Raw genomic sequence first — 21,689 nt, forward strand, 5'->3', positions numbered from 1 at the left:
AAGGGGGCCTTCCAGTTTTATCTCCGCCAGCCCCGGTTTCCACGCGTCGGTTGCGCAACGGACAGATTAATTGTGTATTAATCGCCTTAAGCACCCAACGGCTACTCTTTTCAGCGGACTGCTGACCACTTCAACGACAAAGATCGCTTAAGTGCTCGGGGGCTGCGGGTACCGTATCCGTTGGTCAGTTTTTTTTCAGTTACTAAGATCTCCAAGGGTAAAATGGACAAAAGCTGGTTTGACCCTAAGCCTGACTCTTTGACTCAACCTAAGGCTCAGGGGCTACTCCATATGGAGTGCGATTGACATCGCACTACCATATAAAATTACTCGGGACGGAAACGACTCGAAGGAGCAAAAAGAGTACTTTCCAGCCACGCGACAGTACTCGAGCACTTCGGTCTGCAACCTCTATGACTAAGCTACTCGGATAGTGCCCGCAGTACCCAAGATTGTGGCGCGCGACTACAAAGTACTCGGGGTCTTGTCGGGCATACACCCCAGGTCCACAAGTAGGCCTTGAACGGCCCACCAAGGGACGTACTCGGACAAGATCAGGACAAGAATGGGAGTATCCTACTTGGACTAGTCAAGTATGTTTACGGAAAACTACTCGGGCCATTACCGAGTAGAACTCTATAATAGTACCCGACTAGGACTCAGACTTGTAATCTTGCCCTCCCGTGTATATAAGGGCGGGTAGGGACCCCCTCAAAGACACAGACATACACATCTCAACATAACTCAATACAAACCAACACACAGGATGTAGGGTATTACGCGATCTAGCGGCCCGAACCTGTCTAAATCGTGTTCCTTGCGTCACCATTGATTCCTTGATTCTTGACGACCCTTACCACATAAAAGACCACCTAGGGTACCCTCTAGGCGGGTTGCCGGTCTAAAATACCGACACATACCATAAATTCTCTCATGCACCGGTGGGAGACCATACAAAAATGTGTGAACAAGTTTTGTGGATGTCTAGCACGGATTGAGTTAAGACGTCAGAGTGGTACTACAATGAAAGACAAGGTACTTACTCATTATGCAATACCACGATTTGTTTGGACTATTTTATTTTTATATATCATATATGAATATCCCTTGGATGTTGGTGTAGGTTGCAGATGCATGTGCTTTGTACAAGTCTGAAGATGAACATCAGAAAGCATTCCAGTTCATGCATTGCTGGAATAAGCTGAGAACACAACCAAAATGGCTTTCTAAAATTGATGAATTGGCTATTGCTAAAACATCTAACAAGAAGCAGGAGATAAGTTCAACTACTGATCCGAGTGCAAGTTTACCAAATGAAATAATTCAAGGTGAGGTTCAAGCTATAGAGCATAATGCATTGACAAGGCTAATTGGTAAGAAGAAGGCAAAAGCAGCACTACTGCAAGAGAAGAAAAAAAGTGTGACAGCAACCTTAGAAAATATGTGGGCACAGAAGAAAGAAACTGATGGGGAGAAAGAGCTAAAAAAAGAGGAGAGGCTCAACAAAGCATTTGCTCTTGAACAGGATCGAGTTGATCTTGAACGGGATCGAGTTGCAAATGAAAAAACTACTTCTTGAGGTGAGGAGACAGGAGATCCAGTTGCAAAAAAGGAGGGATGAAAAGAGAATTATGACCATGGATCTTACTACCATGCTAGATAAGCAAAAGAAATACTACATGTCCTTGCAGGCTGAGATCATGAGCCGACTATCTAGTTCTTAATTACTATCATGTTTGTTTGTGTTCTGTTGATTTAGGAACTATTTTGCAATTTTAGATATGTTAAATTTGCCAATAATCCATACTGTTGAATTTGCCTTCCGTGGGCTAACAGCTTGTCATGCGTTCTTGCAAGTCTAGCGAGATCATTCTAGCTTCTGTTGTAAGTTAAATTAGCGAGATCATTCCAGCTTCTGTTGTCAGATATGTTTCAATTGGTTGTCGACTTCTCATACGTTCTTGCAATTTTGGCGAGATCATTCCAGTTTCCTGTAGCGTTGAACTTGTTTCTGGACCATGCCACTGGTGCTCCATCTGTTGCAGAAGCGAGCGAGATCAACACGAGTGGCTGGTGGCTGATGCTGGCGGCGGTCTGGCGGCGTAGGAGGATTTTGACGGGGGCTCACGGTCACGGACAGAGGATTTTTTATGCGCCCAGGACCGGCGACGTGAAAAAAAGGTTGGAAAAAAAAGCAACAAATCATAATGACCTTAATACGATGACGTGGCCTGTTTTAAATTATTGGGTAGTTTTTAGCAATCTGCTGTGGGCTGATATGTTTTTAGGGGGAAAAATTTTTAGCATAGCCCCAATACCTCGTTTTTGGGAAGAATTTTTTAGGGACTCTTGGAGTTGCTCTTAGGCCTTGTTTAGTCCCCTTTTCCCCAACTTTGACACTATGCAAAAAAAGATTTCCCCTCACATCAAACTTGCGGTACATGCATGGAGTACATCGAAATCAAAAACTAATTGCACAGTTTTGTTGTACTTTGCAAGACGAATCTTTTGAGCCTAATTAGTCAATGTTTGGACAATAATTCACAAATACAAACGAAATACTATAGTTGCGCATTTATGACAAAATGCAAACTTTGCCACTCCTAATTTAGGGGGTGTTTGGGAGGAGGGGGCTAAACTTTAGCCCTGTCACATCGGATGTTCGGATACTAATTAGAAGGACTAAATATAAGTTAATTACAAAACTAATTGCAGAACCCCTAGGCTAAGGCCCTGTTTGTATACGCTTTTCTGGAACTCGCTTATCTGGCAAGCAAGCTTATTTGATAAGCCTGCTGCCTGGAGAATCTGCTGTCTGAATAAGCAGGGTGTTTGGCAATCCTGATTATTTTGTGTCGATTATCTGTCCAGGTTGGTAAATTGACCTGAATGCCCCTAAGGCTGATAATAGCTCATTTTTATTGTGAATATGAGGGGCTAAGCCCGACGGCGGGGGCTAAGCCTGGCGACGAGGGCCAAGCCTCCAGGGGCCAAGGCCGGCGGCGAGGGCTAAGCCCGGTGGCGGCGGCCAAGCCCGGCGGCGGCGGCCAAGCCGCCAGGGGCCAAGCCCGGCGGCGGGGGCAAGCCCGGCGGACGGCACCCGGCGTCGGTTGCAGGGGAGGCAGCGGTGGACGGGAGCCGGTGGCGGGGGCCAAGCCGCCAGGGGCCAAGCCCGGCGGTGGGGGCAAGCCCGGCGGACGGGAGCCGGCGGCGGTCGCGGGAGTCACGGGGGCGGCGGCGGCGGACGGGAACCGAGCGCCGGCGCCGGGATCTGCAGGCGGCGGGACTCGGCGATGGGATCTGGTGGCGGACGGGATCGGGCGGCGGACGGGAACCGGCGGCGCTCGTGGGAGGCGCAGGAGCGGCGGCGGCGGCGGGCCAAGCCCGACGGCGGGACCTAGCGACCGACGGGAACCGGCGGCGGGCGCGGGAGGCGGCGGCGGTCGCGGGAGGCGCGGGGCGGACGACTGGAGCGTCGGTGGGTGAGGGGCAGCGGGGGAAATTTCCTTCGCTTATTGGAAAAGCGTCTCCCGGCCCGCTTACACAATAAGCCGGATGCTAGTTGTTTTCCAGCTTGTGCACTAAGCGGCTTACGTAGCAAGCGGGAAATAATGAAAACGTTTGGGTGGGCTTATGGCTTATTTCCACCGATAAGCGAGAAATAAGCGGATACAAACAGGGCCTAAATCGCGAGACGAATCTATTAAGCCTAATTAATCCATCATTAGTGAATGGTTACTGTAGCACCACGCTGTTAAATCATGGACTAATTAGGCTTAATAGATTCGTCTCGCAATTTAGCCTAGAGGTTGTGTAATTAGTTTTGTAATTAGTTTAAGTTTAATACTTCTAATTAGTGTCCAAACATTCGATGTGATGGGGTTAAAATTTAGCCCCCTCCTCCTAAACACCCCCTTAGGAACTAAATAAGATTAGATCTAAACATTCGATGTGACACGTGCTAAAAATAAAAATAAGCATGGAACCAAACGTCCTCTCTGTCTCCCGAAGCTCTCTCTCTTCACATCTCCGGTCTCTCTCTCTTATTGGGGAATGGCGGCGGGTGGAGAGCATCTCCGTCGCCGCCGGGGAGGTGTGGTGCGGCGGGCGTCGCGTGACGCCCCAAGGTTGCGAAGGATCTGGTGCTACACCGCCTCCTCCATGCGGTCAACGGCGAGCCACTACTGCCCACAAATGCTACCGGGGCGGGAACTGTGGTGCGACGAGTGTCGGCCGTGCAGCACGGAGGGGCGGAGCATCCTCTGCGATGCCCAGCTCTTCCCATGCGGTCAACGGCAAGCCGCCATCTCCCCCGAAGCCTACCTCTCCTCCCGGCGCAGATTTGGCTCGGTGGCAACGCAGGGGTCGCCAAGGCCTTGGCCTTCACTGTCCAGCCCAGGTACATCTCTCTACCCCATCCATTTTATCTCTCACTAAATCCCCCAATTTGATTTGGTCCCTAGTCTAGGGTTTGGGTTGGGATGGCTGCTGCTGGCTGCAGTTCGATTCACAGCACCATCCTCCGCCTCCTAGCTCGCAGCTGATTCATTTTCTAGGTCAGATAGCCTATAGCTTTTCTACAACTCTAATCCCTTTTGCTCAGCTCTCCGACGTTACCACTGAAGAGGTATTGCGAGAGTTGTACTTCGATTACAAGCTTAGGGTGTGTTTGGTTGGGCTGTGGCTTTTGAAAAAGCTGCTGTGAGCTGTGGGCTGTGGAAAAGCAGCTGTGAGAAAGCAGCTGTGGGAAAAGCAGAAGACCGTTTGGTTAGAGCAGCTGTGAAACTGTTGGCTGTGTAAGAAATAACTGTAATACCCCTAAAGGTCTGTGGGTGTGTTTATATGCAAATTGCTCATAACAAAATAATATATTCACTAATTCGCATATAAATGACTATTTTAGAAAGGAAAGAAAAATAAATTCTCTCGCACTAACCAAAGCATCAGCTATGCTAATACGAATGTTGTACCAAGTACTCGTCATCAACATCACATCTCTCGAACTTCTTATCATGCGGAGACATGAATTCTGGCAAAGCTTTTGGAGCAGCGAGTCATCAGTCTAGCATCAACAGATTTGACAGCATTTGTTTATGCCCTTACTCCGTTAGTATTATCCTTCATGCTGTTCATTGTGAAGCTATCATGGGACGTCGGCTTTGATCAGGAGAAGACCTCCCTGCTCCAGTTCATTGCATGATTCGCCAGCTCGCTGGCGCCGGTGCCGGTGACGCCAGTCTGTTCCCGAACAAACGAGAGACCGCGCACCTTCACAACCGCAGATCACTCTGTTCGAGTTCAGATTCAGACTGAACCATCTCAAGGAGAGGAGATAGGAGTGAGACAGCCTGACCCCTGACACCCCTGACGGATCATCTGGCTCTGTCCTTCATCTTCGCCCTCCGTGTATGATCAGCTTGTGGTTCCAATGGAGAAATTTCCAGCCCGCCCAGGCCAGTAACAAGTGACGAACGGGATTCGACAAAGATATAGACTGTACGCCATGTTCCATCAGTTCCTGGCGGCGGATCGGAGGAGCAGGAGCGCGGATGACGGGTCCGGGTGGCGGAAGAAGAGGCGCTCGACGGGGCCGGTGAAGAGCTAGGCCACGTCGAAGAAGGTGAGCGGCATCGCGTGCTCTTGCGTGGAATCGGACGGCGCTGGCGAGACGCGGATCCGGTCGACCAGGCGCATGCCCGGCGGGGACGACGGGGGCTCCATTTGATTTGCTCTGCACGGGGACGACGGAGCCCTCGCCCGGCGGCGCCTGCGCCTGCGGCGACGGAGCCACGCCCGGCGGCGGCGCGGCGGCCGACGGACGGGCTCGGCGGCTTCTCTCACGCCATAGAAAAGAAAAAAACGAACCGTTACCCTCGTAACCAGTGGCAGGTGGGTAATATTTTACCCCAAAAGTACTTGAAAGTAGGGGTGAAGGTGCTTTTAGTTTTGTACTAGAGCAAAAGCAGCTTTTGGGCAAAAGCACATGGTGTTTTTAGACCTTTTGGTTGGCTTTTGGCTTTTGCAAAAGCAAAAGCAGATTGAAAAGTTCAACCAAAGGCAGCCTTAATTGATTTGATTGTCTGAGGTGTAGTGAGGTTAGGAATTTGGTGTAGGATATTTGGCAGAACAAGGTCAATGTATACCCGTAGTTCACTCTGTAATTCCTCTACTCAAACAGGTACACTTGTGCTTAGATTTGTGCTTGCTCTATACTTTTTTTTGGTGAGGTATACTTTTTTTTGCTCTGTACTAATAAGGTGGTTGATAAACTAATAGAGAAGGGTGGACTGGTTTAGTAAGTATTGGAACCAAACATAAGTAATAGAAATTGCTTTTAGATCAGATCTTGTCGATATCAAAGGTGTGCTTAAGTCTTGCTACCCTATTTCTTGTTATTTCAGTTTACAGTGGTTTACTGAAAGAAACGGTTGCATATAAAGTCAAATTGTCCTGCCTCTCTAATTCATGTGGTTTGCAATTCATTTGAACATATAGACTGTGTGTTAATTAGCTCAAGGCCTAATGGGACACTAGCTTGTGTTGCATAGATTGCAAGTTGTGCTATACGTGTGGTTGTTTATGAGTTTCTGGAAACTTGATTACTGTAACCTTTTGCTTTGCAGAATTGAGTCGGATAATTAGACCACTTGCTCCAGCAAGTAGGGTTGATGATGTGAAATAAGGGTACATGTTTTTTGTCTATATTATTACTTCTGGCATATTAGTTCAATCCATTGGTCATTTACTTCTGATCCATAATTGTGTGGTATGGTATGCATTTTTATGCATCCTGCATTAACCACAGTACCATTTACAGTTCAGCATTGTAGTATCATTTACGGTTAAGCAGATTCAACAATTTTATAATTTCGTTTTGATGTGACCACCCACTGGAATGGTAAGTGATTGTGGGAGAAACTGGGGATTAGGGTTTGTTCTAGATATGCTTGCACTCCTAGCTTTTTTACCTATATATCCGACAAGAATATATGATCGGTTGTTTTTTTTATCTTCTAGCCTGTTTCTTTAACTTGGTAACTTTTTAATTTCAGCCCATTTTTCATGCTTAACTTAGACTGATCCATCTTATTTTCTTCGGTTCGAAGAAAGAAGGCATCAATACTAAGCTTGTTATTCGGTAGAAATACATGTCTCAAGACTAGCTAAAAGTCATAGAGGGAGTTCTTAATTAGGGGGGCAATAATATATGCAAATCAATAAATTTTAGTGGATAATAATATAATTAAGCAATTTAGGTCCTACAATGAAGCATTGCAGGTTGTGTAATATAGTAATTTAGCAACCATGGATAAGAAAGTTTTGTTGTATGATCTATAATTTTGGCAATTATTCCATAATAATCTACAGTGTATAAATTAAGAATTTGTACCTTAACAATTTAGCTTTATGTATGCATCGCTCACTACATGTTCTCTGATCATCGCTCACTAAGCTTGTTCAGGCATCGCTCACTAAGCTTGTTAAGATGTAGAAATACATATCTCAAGATTAGCTAAAAGTAATAGATGTTCTTAATTCAGGGGCTATAATATATGAAAATTAATACATTTAAATTGGCAATAATATGGTTCTGAATTAAGCAATAGTACGGTTCTAGTCAGGCCCAACAATGTTTGTATTAGGCAATTTAATCGAGAACTAATCAGCTATGTTTTGTTTGGTTGTCTTCACATACAAATACCTGCACTGGTTCTAGACACTATATGTTATCTGATTGGTGCTTCTTGTTAATTATGTTGCAGGCTCATCGAAGAGTTAAACAAGAAGTTCAAGTCAGAGTTCAACACGACCTGAATTAGGCAATAATATAGGTAGGAATTAGGCTGGTGGAGGGCTAGGTACGTATACTCTCTATTCCTGATGCTTCCTTATATCTTACTATTTTTAAGGGGGCGGTGGCTAGTTATAAAACATGCAGAAGTAGTCAATAAACACGGCTCTAAACTAGGCAAAAGTACGCATTTCTGTGAGCAATAAAATGAATGTGTTTGATGCAGTTTTAGTCGATTCCATCTTCTATTTTTTCAGCCTGCACAACATAAGAGTAAATACTATGTTCAGTCATCCTGGGAGCACATATTCGAACTCTATTAGGCAATTATATGGTTCTTAATTATGCAATAATATGTTTTGAAATAGCAAAATAGTGTACTTCACCATGCTATAAAGGGGCATTGCTCTCGCTGGGGTTTTTGTAAAGGCTAACTTTGTGTTTCTATGAAGGAGCATTTTGTATAATCTGTACAGTGCTGGCTGGCACAAGGGGTTGGTTTGGTTTACTCATGAACAGTTATACAGTGTGTAACTAGGGTGGTCCAATTTATAATCTAGGCAATTTAGTGTATGCAACTCAAGCGTTTTATATGAAATCAAAAGCAATTTTATATGGTTTGCTAGTTTTTATATTCTTGTTTATCATTTCTGGCACATGCATGCATTTTATATGAGTATTCTCCACATGCAAGTTAAATGGTTTCATGCATTTAATTTCTCATGTTCAATAGGCAATTATATGATCATGTGGTAGGTAAGAAAATGGACAGGAGCATGCAATTTTTTTTATATTGTGGGTTTGTGCAAAAACAAGTTCAGTAGGGAATTTTATGGTCCATATCATGCAATCTTTTGGTTACAAACAAGCAAATCAATCCAATTGCCAATGCAATTTCAGATGACCTTTTTTTTATTTTTTTAGGTGCTTCTGTTGATTATCATGATACATCTTTTCACTTCAACCAACTTATTTTTGTTTGTTTGATCTTTTTATTATGTGCTACATGCTAACTGATTTGGTTCAATTTTCTCATTGTACCGACAGGTCATGAAAGGAGCTCACTAGCTATGCAAATCTGGGGGGGGCAAATCTGTAAATAGCCTATTGTAATTTTTTTTTTGCAAATTAGGTTCATGTACTTTCATATGAGAAAATTTGGGACCCGTGCCTTTTTTTTTTGAATGTGTGAGTATTTCTTGCTGTGCATCGGTAGTAATATGCCGAGAAAATTACGTGGACCCGATAGACACCTCGTGTTACTCGCCCCAAGGCTCTGTGCGTGCCAGTAGGTTGTACTGTAAAAGGAAAGTTGGACCCGACTGTATTTTTTTTTTCAAAAAGGAACGGCCGTGCGGCCGGCCTAATTTACGGCCGGCCGTACCTTAGCCGGGGTCCTATTTTCTTTGTATGCTTTGCGCTTCGCGTATTGAAGATTTATTTAAAATTTGAAACCTCAAATGTACGCTCTCTAACTAACATGGGCCGAAATCTGATTTGCGGCCCAGACGCCGACCTCCATCGGGTAACTGACCACCCCAGTTACACCCCACACCGCTCCTACAACACCCGCATCCGCATCGGCCCCGGCCATTCTTGCCCTCGCTGATTGCCCGTCTACACCTCCACCGCTTCGCCGGCGCCCGCCCGCGCCGTCCGACCATGGGGGTGCTCACGGCTGCGGAGCTCAACTACCTCGTCTTCCGCTACCTGCAGGAGTCCGGTGCGTGCGCCCCTTTCCATCCCTTCCTTCCCCGCGCGTCTTGGTTGCTTTGCTTCAGGGAGAGGATTTTCCTCATTTTTGCGCGGATTTAGGGTTTCGGGGCTTCGCTGCTGCGGGGCGGCTGGTTCCCCTGGTCGGGTTGTGGCGGATTCGTGCGCTGCTTAGGGATCCGTACGGCGGGTGTTTTTGAGACCGGATAAGGTTTAGGGTAGCTTCTTGTAGATTGGGGGCGGGATCGGGATTACACGGATTGGGATGGGAAATATTGATTTTTGCTGGTTCTTGGGATGGATTGGTGTGGTAGGTTTTTTATTTCAGTTTTCCCTTGTTGCCTCCCAAATACAGAAATTGGACATGTAGCCCGTACACTTGTGAGGAACTGTTGTATTAGTTCCGAACAGTCTTTGGTGCCTCAACCAGAAAAACAGGAATGTTATTACACCTATTCCTTTCTTCCCCCACCGGTTGGTTCCATTGCCCAGGAGAAATTTGCATGTTTCGTTGATGAATTATGGGCTTTTGGGAGTTTGATGCTGCCGGACATTGAGCTCTAACCATGAATTGCAGCACATTCTTATGGTGTGTAGGAGAATGGAGATATGGTAGGAAAGAATGGTAATAGGATCAGATGCCTTTTAGGGTCACCTGATGGTAGGGACTGGGTTGGGGATATGTTGATTGCGATTGAAAAAGTGATTTTGTTGTTAGTAGTTGGAATGAATCGTACTGGTAAAAGCAGAAGTTAGAGATGTAGCCTGTAACTTGTGAGGAACTGTTCTATTAGTTCTGAACAGTCTTTGGTGCCTCAACTACAAAAACAGGAATGCTATTACATCTATCAATTTCTACCCCCACAGGTTGGTTCGGAGAAATTTGCAGGTTCTCATGTTTCGTTGATGAATTTTTTTTTTATGAATTTGATGGTGCAGGACATTGAGCCCTGACCATGAATTGCAGCGCACTCTTGTGGTGCGTAGGTCCATGGGGGATATGGTGGGGAAGAATGGTAATAGGATCAGATGCCTTTTAGGTTCGCATGATGGTGGGGACAGGGTCGGGGAATATGTTGATTGTAATTGAGATGGTGTGTTTTGTTAGTTTTTGGAATGAATTGTATGGGTTATTCTGGGAAATTCAGTTTTGATGCTTATTCCTGTGTGTCTGTGGCCATTTTACTGCTACTGCCCTCACATGAGGAAACTGGGTACAGACCATAGTCAGAACCTAGCTCCAGAGGTTTTGTCATTGTGATCTCTGTTCTGTTAGTGCCTAACAGCCTTCAGTTCCTCAACTAGAATACAAGAAGATTGTTTCATGATCATTCAGTGAAATTTGTAAACCAACCCCCCCCCCCCCCCCCCCCCCCCCCCCCCCACACACACACCACCACCACCATATCCTATATGCAGGTCTTTAAGACAATATGTTCCCACCACCTGTCACCCTTCTCCTAAATATGTTTGCCAGCTTTCTTCCAAGTATAGGCAGAAGAGCTGCTTACCAACATAATTGAGCGAATAGTGTGATTTTAACCACTAATAGTTTCTCTTGTTCTCCAGGTTTCATTCATGCTGCCTTTACTCTAGGGTATGAAGCAGGGATCCATAAGGGTGGCATTGATGGAAATGCAGTCCCACCTGGTGCTCTCATCACTGTTGTGCAGAAAGGCCTCCATTACATAGAACTGGAATCAAATACCGAAGAGGTAAGCCTGTTTATCTTTCAGTATTTATTACTATTGCCAATTGATGTGACACCATCCACCGTTCTTTTTCCAGAATGATGAAGAAATTGAGAAGGATTTTGCCCTTCTGGAACCACTTGAAATCATCACAAAGGATGTTGAAGAGTTGCAACAGCTTGTGAAGAAGAGAAAAAGGGAGAGATCTCAAACCGACCGTGAGAAGGATAAGGGAAAAGAGAAAGAACGTAATGAGGAGCATGAACGGCGTCCTGGAGGTGAACGCGAGAGGGATCGCCATGACAAGGAAAAAGAACAGGTGAGGGAGAAAGATAAATCTGAAAAAGACAGGGAGCATGAGAAGGAAAAGGAGAAAGAAAAGCAGCATACAGAACGTATTGATAAGGTTAAGCATGAGGAAGATTCTCTTGCTGGTGGAGGTGATTAATTACTTCCTGTTTGTTATATTACCCTTCTGATACCATTTTCCATGGCACAACTTTTAGCAAATAATGAGTATGCTTGCATCTTTCCTTAAAGAATGTTTGGTGCTCGTTAAATAAGTACTGTTTATGTTACAACATGAACAAGTTTCCAGTTGATGTGGAACATGTAATGCATGTTCGGACATTTCCTTATGTAAGCGTCTATTCATGTCCTGCATGCTTTAAGCAAGTTGGTCTTTTATCAGTCAAAATGTGATGCTATAACAAATTTGGAGTCTTCCGTAGCAAGAATCTGAAGAGGAATAGCTCTAGGAAAATTACACAAAATTAGAACTATGTTCTAAGCTGCATTAGTGCTCAAAGTAACCCATTTCTTAATCTTCTCAATAACAGCCAAACATATTACTTGATATTTGTTATAAAAACTTAGGCATGGACCTGATTTTAGATACTATGCTTCAATTTCATGTGAAGTAAGGTGCGGTTCAGTTCATTCGTTTCACTTGGTAATCAGATAACAATGTGACTTTATAATGTCGTTTATGTTTGGTTTAGGCGTACCCTAAGGGTGTGTTTGGTTGGAGAGCAAGGTAGGATGGAATCCATCCCTGATTTTAATGATGGAACTCAAATCTGTGTCTGCTTAGAGGGATGGAGGGGTTCCATTTTTGTGTTCGGTTGAAGGGATGAGGACGAATGGATGATTGCGTTAGTGCCCGTCGCTGTTTGCCCCCCAGTCAGTCAAACAGGCACCCCTCCCCTTACCTTCCTCAGCCTGCCACCCCCGAACCTGCAGCACACGAGCCACCGCCACCGCCTGCAGCTGCTCCATGCCCCCAGCCACCCTGCCTTCCACATCTGGTCCGCGCCCCCAACCACCCCAGTGCCTGCAGCTTCTCCGTGCCCCCTTGCGCAGCAGCTCTGGCTGCCCATTCCCTTGTCAGGATCTGCGTTGGCGGAGGTGTTCGGATTGGTGCAAGCACCAGGACAACCAGTCTCTTCACCCTGCGCAGGCCACCCCCATTTGCATCTCCACCTGCCGAGCCACCGCGCGGCCGAGCATGCTCGGCCGATGAGCTCCCACAACTCCGAGCCTCCGCGCCCGTTTGCCTCCACTGGTCACCTGCACGCCGTGCTGCTCCGCGCAGCTGCCTGCGCTCGCACACGCGAGATGCGTGATGCCGTGAACGGGAGATGAGCGTGCCGGGCTTTTTTTTTTCGGGACAAGCTCTTCCCAAATCATGCGGTATATTCCCCTCCTAGGGACGGCTCAACCAAACTATATGAAATTTGGAATGGAATGGCTTCATCCCACCTAGTTCTTGAACCAAAGGCACCGTAATCCGATCGCGTGAGATCTGATAACAGCTCAGTAGAAACCCATTACCTGCCAAAATTTCTTGCATCAGAAAGTGATAAAACTTGTTGGTACCCTTCGAAAAATCACAACCCTCTCGTGACTGCCCAAACCCTTGCCTCATATCCTGCCACGAATGGCTGACGGCATCTTACCGCCACGTGAATCGGCCTCTGCTGCCATGTGCATGCCCCTCTGCTGCCAATGGCCCCCTGAGCCCTTCTGCTCCCTGATTTGGCTGTGGCACCCCACCAGCAACAACCTCCAGGACATCTCCATTCGATGATTTGATTTTGGCTTCCACCACTGCTAGAGTCATTGCCCCTGTCGTCGTTGTTCTTCATTGCCACCAAGTTCTCAGGTTGCTTGTGGTTGTTATGTTGCGAATAGAAGCAATCTGCCGGAAGAGATAGGCAGTTTCAATTGATCCTGTTACATTTTCTCCCTACCAAACAAATTCCGTATTTCTTTTGATTCGCTTCCGTTCCTGTAGCTTTCCATTACCATTTATGTTATAATTTTTGAACCAAACTGTATTTTGGTAGTAATTAACTTAAGAAGAAAAATATGATTCTCTAGGAGTAACAGATTCTTATGGAATTTTTTATGGAGACTGGGTGTTGTATATACTACTTCACCATGTCAGTTTGTACTAAATCTTAATAACCGCAGGTCCCACTCCAATGGATGTAAGTGTAACTGCTCAGGAGATTTGTAGCACCGATGTGACTGTTTTGGAAGGGCACAGTTCAGAGGTTAGCAGTGTCCTTTAGTACACAGTTATTTTGTTCTATTAAAGTTAGTGAAATTTGTTATATTCTCTTACTATTTGTTTTGAATTTCTTTAGGTGTTTGCTTGTGCCTGGAGTCCAACTGGTTCTCTTCTAGCTTCTGGGTGCGTCCTTATTATCTGCCATATTGCATAGACATCTGTATTCTTGTTTTTGTCTTTTGTGCTCCTTTAGCGATATGTTTTGGCATTCTAAACAGTAGCATGCCATTGGTTGCCAAAAATGTGAACAGTCGTCAGGTCTTTGCTGCATCTTGGAGTTTCGAACATTACCTGTCAATATGAAAATGAAGGAAAAATTGGATCTGTGACATCCAAAGGTACCAGTTTTAGAAATATACCATCAAAATACCTAGCTACACTTTAATACCATCAAAAGTTCGTGCCATTTAGAAATATATTATTCCTTCTAATTTTGACGTCAACAATGGAACTTGGGACCTTTTTGCCCCTGCCTTCCAACTGCATTAAGACACTTTTACCTTCTCGTTTCCATCGAATAGCCAAGAGCTGCTCTCAGGCACCCATTCCACCACCGTCCTCTAACCAATGGAATCCGGAGCAGTGGCAGCTGGAAGGGCACTGATCCTCCCTCTCACCATGCATGTTCCCTAGGCTGCAGTGATGGCGCAGTTGGTGTTTTGGGGTGGATTTTGGTGAGCATGGACAGTACATCATGCAGGATAAAGTCACGGCGGAGCTTCTTGGTGACCACCGTCTGTGCTGCGAACTTCTTTATTCGCCTCTCGTTCCTGCTGCTGTTGCTGGGCAAGTGGCTCCAGCTGGAGTGGATGGATTCATACTCCCCATGGCGCGTTTCTCCTGCCACCAGGCATGGACAACTGCAATCCTTTCGATGGTCTCACCATACTCCACTGCCAGGGGGGATATCCGGTTCAGGTTGCTGATGCTGGTCTGAAGCAACCACATCAATGGGAGCTTTGGCGGCATCAGCAGTAGGAATGATGTGACGGTTTTTATAAGAGACGGATGAGTCTTGTTTAATGTTATTGGCTTCGCAAATGATAAGGCCCAGGAGCAAAGAGGCATTTCACCTTCCTAGTCTGAAAAGGAAAAAAACTGTTCAGGAAAGTAGACGGAACGCAATATTTTTAAACAGCGCGATCTGTCGGTGTTATTAAAGTGTACCAGGCCAGGTCAATGGTATATCTCAAACCGGTATCTTTCAGTATCATAGAACCATTGTTCTGAAAATCAATGGACTTAAATTTTAGCCCTAATGTGGCTTCTCAAAACTTCCGCTTCCCTTTACTTAGTCCCATCCCATCTTTTACTTATTGTGATTTATATATATGTAGCTCCTCATATTTATAAAGAAAGTTCTCTCTGTCTTTCAAATTTTTGTTGACTTATCGTACTATATTTCAAACTCGCTAGGTCAGGAGACTCAACAGCTAGAATCTGGACAATTCCAGATGGTCCATGTGGTTCCAGCATGCAATCATCCCTTCCGGGTGTTCATGTTTTGAAACATTTTAAAGGTCGGACCAATGAGAAGAGCAAGGATGTCACTACACTTGACTGGAATGTGAGTTTCTTCCTGCTCTAAAATTTTCTTTATATCACATATTTTTTCTTGAATTACATGTATTTTGGGTGCAGTTACCAGGGGAACCATGTGGTAGCCATTCTATTTTACACCTGTTCTAGTAGCCTGCTTGTTTATTTGTCACCATGCAAAACTCTATTTTCACATCATGGTTCCTTTACTATTACATACTCATCATTGTATCTTGTCTACTGCCATCCCTTCCAGGGTGAAGGTACACTATTGGCTACAGGCTCCTACGATGGGCAAGCAAGAATATGGAGTAGAGATGGTGAGTGAACTACTGTTTCTATATGCATGTTTTGTTCGCTTTGGCTCTTCATTACGATGTTCATGATCGTGTGACTATTGTGTTTGACTTACTTTGCACATATTTATTCAATTTGCCTTGAATTTTGCCAATAAATGGTCTGGTGATATGCTGCTTGTTATTCTTATTTAATGCTTGTGTTAAATTTCACTAAAACTAGAACTGGCATGAACTCACTGTATGCTTAATTCTTATAACAGTTGAAGAAATCATATACTCCCTCCGTCCCAAACTATAACTACTTTTAGGTGAATACTAAGTCCAATTATCAGGTTTGACTAAATTTATATGAAAACATATCAAGATCTATAGCACCAAATTAGTATAATTAAATCAATCATGCAATGCATTGGTGTCGTGAATGTGAATAATTTTTTGTATAAACTTGGTCAAACATGAGAAAGTTTGACTTTGTACAAACCTAAAAGTAGCTATATTTTGGGATTTTAGGACTGAGGGAGTAGGTTATACAGCCTAGATACTTTGTTTTCTCCTATTCTTTTGTCTCTTCCTTTCATTATGATGAACGGATTTCAGGAGAGCTGAAGCAGACATTGTTCAAACACAAGGGGCCTATATTTTCGTTGAAATGGAATAAGAAAGGAGATTTTCTCCTAAGTGGAAGCGTTGATAAAACTGCTATTGTTTGGGACACAAAGACATGGGAGTGCAAGCAGCAGTTTGAATTTCATTCAGGTATAATTGGCATGCCGGATTGTTTTTTATTTTTAACTGATAAATTCTTTCTTTATAGCAACAGGATGTAGTTGCTTTGAATTCAGCCAAACCTAGCTCACACCTGTTTTCATGTAGCTCCAACACTAGATGTTGACTGGAGAAATAATAACTCCTTTGCAACATGCTCAACTGACAACATGATCTATGTTTGCAAGATTGGGGAACAGCGTCCAGTTAAAGCATTCAGTGGTCATCAGGTTAGTTCTTTTAGTGACTATATTGTTAAAATTCATGCTACGAACACCACGGTGTTCTTTTTTTTTTATGCGTCTTTCTTTTCTGGATGATCTATACAACCCAAAAGTAAAAACACTGAACCTTCTCTTGTTATCAGACACCTTATATATGTCATTTCTCAAAAGTCGAAATTTTGCAACATGGTTTGTTGATACTTCATGGTATATTAAATGGATGTGATTGTTGATCGATAATTTATATATGACATGGCATTGTTTGCACATAAATGTAGTCAACCTGTAATGCTAGTATTGGAAAAGTAGCATCCAATGTGACCTCTTATAGTGGAAATTACACATTTCAGAGTGAAGTTAATGCTATCAAGTGGGATCCAACTGGTTCCTTTTTGGCTTCATGTTCTGATGACTGGACAGCAAAGGTACTATTTCTTTCTAAAACGATGCTATACGTATGACTAAATCTTCCGACTCACATACGACTAGTAGATCGTGAGATCCATTGAGGCTTCGTGAGGACGTGTGATAAACTGGTCTTATGGCCAAGTCAGAAGACTCAGTTGTATGTGTAGCCATTCCTTTCTTTCTAAAATGAAGTTGCCCATTTACTTTTACAATTGGTAGTTCCCTTGTTCTTTCTCGAATAGGTAAGTCACCCTTGTTCATTGCACAATTGTGCACAATGAAAGTTTATTTTGACATGCAGGATTCCATTGCTAAATGGTACAACATGTTGTTTGAGTAGTGTTTACCTGTATATCACATCTGCTGTACCTGTTAGCTGTGCAATTGAGTATAGCATTTCTAGATATCTAGATCACTGGTTGCTTTGTGTAGAGTGTAAACCTCATACCTTGCCATGCACACGCAGCACCGAAATCGATTTATTTACCCATGGGTGCACAGCTGCTCTCTTTGCGGATGTGCTTTTACTACCTTCCATAATAAAGCTGTTTGCCCTATTTGTTATCTTCTCTTTGCAGATTTGGAGTATGAAGCAAGATAAGTGTGTATTTGATTTTAAGGAGCATACCAAGGTATGCCATATCTCCCCTCTGCTTTTATGATTCCTCAAATTTAAGTAACTATCTATAATCTGATGAACTGTATTTTGCAGGAAATATATACTATTCGGTGGAGCCCAACAGGCCCAGGAACAAACAATCCTAATCAGCAGTTGCTTTTGGCTAGGTAAACAGTTGCAGAGATCAAATGTACCCTGAGTATAATGAATAGTGTTTTTCTTACATAGTTGGTTATAGTGACTCATTATTCGCTACAATCAAGCGGTCATGAAACTTTTGCATGGTAACAAAATTTGGCTATTTTAATTTTGGAAATTTGGCGCTAGATATAGTTTCATTCAGTTTAGTATTTGGAACATTGTCCGATATTGCTGCTGATTGCTCATGTACTGAGAAAAGATGGTTGTTATAGATGTAACTAGGATTGTACCTGGAAGTTGTTTTCTTGCCTCTTAGGAACTGCCCTGCATGGCAGCATTGATTCACTTTTGTTTCATGTGCAGCGCATCTTTTGATTCTACTATCAAGCTTTGGGAAGTAGAGCAAGGACGCCTTTTGTACAGCCTTGCTGGCCATAGGTAGTGATACCACGAAAAGTGAACTAGATACCTGTCCTGTGCTTGCTTGCGTTGTAACATAGCTTTTGCATGGCTGCAGGCAACCAGTGTATTCTGTTGCATTTAGCCCTGATGGCGAATACTTAGCGAGTGGGTCCCTGGATCAGTGCCTGCACATCTGGTCTGTGAAAGAAGGCAGGATCCTCAAGACCTACAGAGGGACTGGAGGCATCTTTGAAGTGTGCTGGAACAAGGAAGGCAGCAAGATTGCGGCCTGTTTCTCGAACAACACCGTCTGCGTGATGGATTTCAGGATGTAGTTCATCCAGTACGGTAGTGCATCTCAGGCCAAAAACAGGGCTAGATATGTCCCTCCCACGGATGTGGGAAGGGCGGCATTATTAGCTTATAATGTATACATCTTAGGTGGCTTTAGTTTCTCCGTCCATGTACAGTTTTCTTCCGGTTGCTCTGACCAGTGTAGCTATGTTGTAGTGCAGAAGTCTTAACAGGGGTTTAGTCGTATGGATGGAAATGTTTTGCTCATCATCCTTCTGAACGCATTGCAGTCACTGGCCGGACTTGTTACTCCCTCCGTCCTTGATTTGTCTTTTCTAGATTCATGTTTAGATCTAAAAATTACCAAAACGATCTATAATTTTGGGCCGGAGAGAGTACTTGATTAGCATGTTACTGCACATGCTGTAGCGTTGTACTTCGATTTTGTTGCCTTTTTCATGATATAAAGTAGCACAGTTTAGACTGGAAATTTGTTAACACAAGGAGAGTTCTAAAATGAAAAATTGACACCATTCAGTTGCACATCGATAGAGCCCTAGCTGTGGCTGAGGCAATGCTAAGTATGAAGCTGGAACCGTTAGCACATGCATACTGACAGATACACAATCTGGAACCTTCACTGCCCTGCTTGTTTTCTGCCAGAGCATCTATACTAAGATCCTCCAATATAACCAATCTTCCAAGAATTGCAACGGTAAACAAAGTTAATAGTGCATCGTTCCTATATATGATCAAAGTGATACATCTTCCGAACAGAGAATGACAGTACATCTGTGCCATGGATCATGAGAAAGGAAGTTTTACCTTCTTGCAGTATCTCAGAGATCCACATGCGCCATGAGTCACTGATCGCCTAACCCACATGCGCCATCATGCTTCGCTTCAGAATCGAAGCTAATTGCTTCAGAGTTCAGATGATCCACATGACCACATGCCTGCATTGATTCTATGGATTTCATTCTCCTGAATCCTGATGTACCCATTGACATTCGCATAGAACTAACATTCTTAACTGCAGCCAAACTCAGCACAAGTAGCGCACATCTGACATCTTGGGAATGTGTGGATCAAATCTTCTGATTAACCAGAGGATTAAGAGAATGTAAGTTCTTGTTACATCTTCATGTCAGATAATTAGGCAAAGCAGCATTACTCATCCCATGAATTCTACCTACAGCTTAGTTAACAACCAACAGACCAAAGAACCAAAGAATTTATCTTCTATGTTCCTGCAATCTGCATGATGATGCATCATGTACGCATGGCTAGATAAGCTAGCTGCAACGCGCCCATCGCGTTGGTCCTGCCGGCGCTCCTCGCGCCCGACCGCCACCGCCGCCGCGCCTCGACTTCTCGAGGGCGGCGACGGTGGCCTCGAAGTCGTCCTCGCGGCAGGGGATGCGGAGCCCGCCGGCCTGGTCGAAGCCGAACTCCTCGGCGGCGCGCTCCATGAGCTCCCGGAACGCCGGCTGGCGGAGGTAGCTCGTCGGCACCACGAACCGCCGGGCCTCCGCGCCGACGTACACGGCGAAGTACCCCTTGGGCACGGCGCCCGCCGCGGCCGCCGCCTCGCCTTCGTCGACGAGCAGGGCGGCGCTCAGGCTCTCCCGGTGCTGCTCCCTCTCCGGCTTCCTCCCGTACAGCCGCCTCGGGGCCCGGAAGTACCCCATCGCCATCATTGTCGCTCCAAGCTAGGACAAGCAGTCTTAGCGATCTTCTTGGAGGCACCCAATGAAGAAGAATTCTTGGTGATCGAAGAAGAGTTCTTGGTGCTGCCAAAGACTAGGAGAGGAAGGAGGAGATGAGATGTGGATGGAAGCATGTGTGTGAGCACTGGGTTCCTCTTATATTGTTGTTGCTGGTAGCTTGTTCGTACAGCTGTAGCTAGCCTTGTATGTAGAAAGTGTGCTACATTTTTTAGAAGAATTGAGTCAAATAGCTGTAACAACTAGGTTGCTGTTTTCAATGTGCTGTTTTCTTATTTTCTGATCAACCATTGTTAGCTAGAATGATCGATGTTAACAAAATGCAAGAACGGACCCACACGCAAGAACATTACAATAGAGACAAACTCTAAAATATCAAGCACAGCAAAATTTATTGACATTGCACTTGGCATGAGTATGGAAGAGAACAAAGTAGTACCGATGAAATAATGTTTTTTCTTGGATAGAGCGTACGAAAGTGCATCATGAAGTACGGAGGAATAATGTTTCATTTCGTTATTCTCGCAAACAAAGGCATAGATTAAGCTAAGCCAACCCACTTTGCACAAAGCCTCTCTTCGATCTCAAAGAACAATGCTGTCAAGTTTAGTTTGCCTTTCTATCGTTTGCATCGAGATTATTGGAACTGATCTACTGTCGACTTTTATGAGGATCATAGTATATGCAATAATATTGGAGGTCAAGCATATGATTCATACAAACTCGTTAAACAAGGTCACCCGCATATGTTTTAATGTCAAAAATAAGCATGTCTCGAACTGTCATTTAGTCACATGCTAGCTTAATTCACTCCCCTGAATCATCACTAGAGACGATCCAATCCACATGCACATTATTGCTGATACGCGTGGAGCTGATCAGACGCTGCAAAAGCAAGCTCAGCAAAGAGTAATTAACATGGATATAAAAATGGATACACAAACAATGATCTAAGCTGGAGATTCGATGAATTCTTTTTCTTCCATTGAGGAATGATTCAGTTAGCTGTACAAGCTGTACCACTTCACCCCACACGCAAGATCGGTCCAGGAAATTAATTCTCAATGAATATAAATTTGAACACGGTTTAATTTATTGAACATGTGACTTGGCTTGTGACAGAGTGGCTGGAGGAGACGAAATAGTAGTACGAGTGGAATAATTTTTTTTTTCCTTGGATGTATGGTAGGAGAGTATGACATCACATGTAAAGTACGGATCAAACTATGATTGGGTAGCCAGACACTTTCTTGCTTCTTGACCTGATTATTTTTGTCTTGTCCGCTAAGCATAGGCCGTACCATTCTTGGTTTCATAGAAAATCTCCTTGATCTCGGTTTCCTTTTGTCAAGATTAGCCTTTTGTCTTCTAATATGATTGGTAAGATCGAGACTAGTAGACAGGGGTTGAATTGTGCAATAACAAGATCATAGCAATAATCGAATGATCCTAACTGTTGTGTTATAGAGTCAGGCCGTCAAGGTATACATGTTACATGCT

At 44.3% G+C, this 21,689-nt stretch overlaps 2 protein-coding genes across 5 annotated transcripts; one reads left to right on the top strand and one right to left on the bottom strand.

The window, feature by feature from the left end:
* Nucleotides 1-4,009: 4,009 nt before the first annotated feature.
* Nucleotides 4,010-18,729, top strand: LOC117862507 (WD40 repeat-containing protein HOS15). 4 transcript variants are annotated; one of them, XM_034745999.2, is made up of 17 exons: nt 4,010-4,399; nt 6,624-6,684; nt 7,764-7,859; nt 8,840-9,515; nt 11,075-11,220; nt 11,294-11,636; nt 13,672-13,754; nt 13,848-13,894; nt 15,188-15,338; nt 15,567-15,630; nt 16,207-16,365; nt 16,483-16,604; nt 16,949-17,023; nt 17,585-17,638; nt 17,719-17,792; nt 18,130-18,204; nt 18,284-18,729. In XM_034745999.2, exons 4-17 carry the CDS (start codon nt 9,455-9,457, stop codon nt 18,501-18,503), a joined length of 1,674 nt encoding a protein of 557 aa, XP_034601890.1. In that variant the 5' UTR covers nt 4,010-4,399; nt 6,624-6,684; nt 7,764-7,859; nt 8,840-9,454; the 3' UTR covers nt 18,504-18,729. The 4 variants fall into 4 exon arrangements, with proteins under 4 accessions (XP_034601890.1, XP_034601891.1, XP_034601893.1 ...); XM_034746000.2 differs by having other exon boundaries at nt 7,764-9,515; XM_034746002.2 differs by lacking the exon at nt 6,624-6,684.
* A 364-nt stretch (nt 18,730-19,093) lies between these two features.
* On the bottom strand, nt 19,094-20,656 carry LOC117862508 (auxin-induced protein 15A). Its single transcript, XM_034746004.2, has one exon. It carries the CDS (start codon nt 20,160-20,162, stop codon nt 19,758-19,760), a length of 405 nt encoding a protein of 134 aa, XP_034601895.1. The 5' UTR covers nt 20,163-20,656; the 3' UTR covers nt 19,094-19,757.
* Between the last annotated feature and the right edge of the window lie 1,033 nt (nt 20,657-21,689).

This window comes from Setaria viridis, chromosome 7 (genome assembly GCF_005286985.2).
Source record: "Setaria viridis chromosome 7, Setaria_viridis_v4.0, whole genome shotgun sequence".
Lineage (NCBI taxonomy): Eukaryota > Viridiplantae > Streptophyta > Magnoliopsida > Poales > Poaceae > Setaria > Setaria viridis.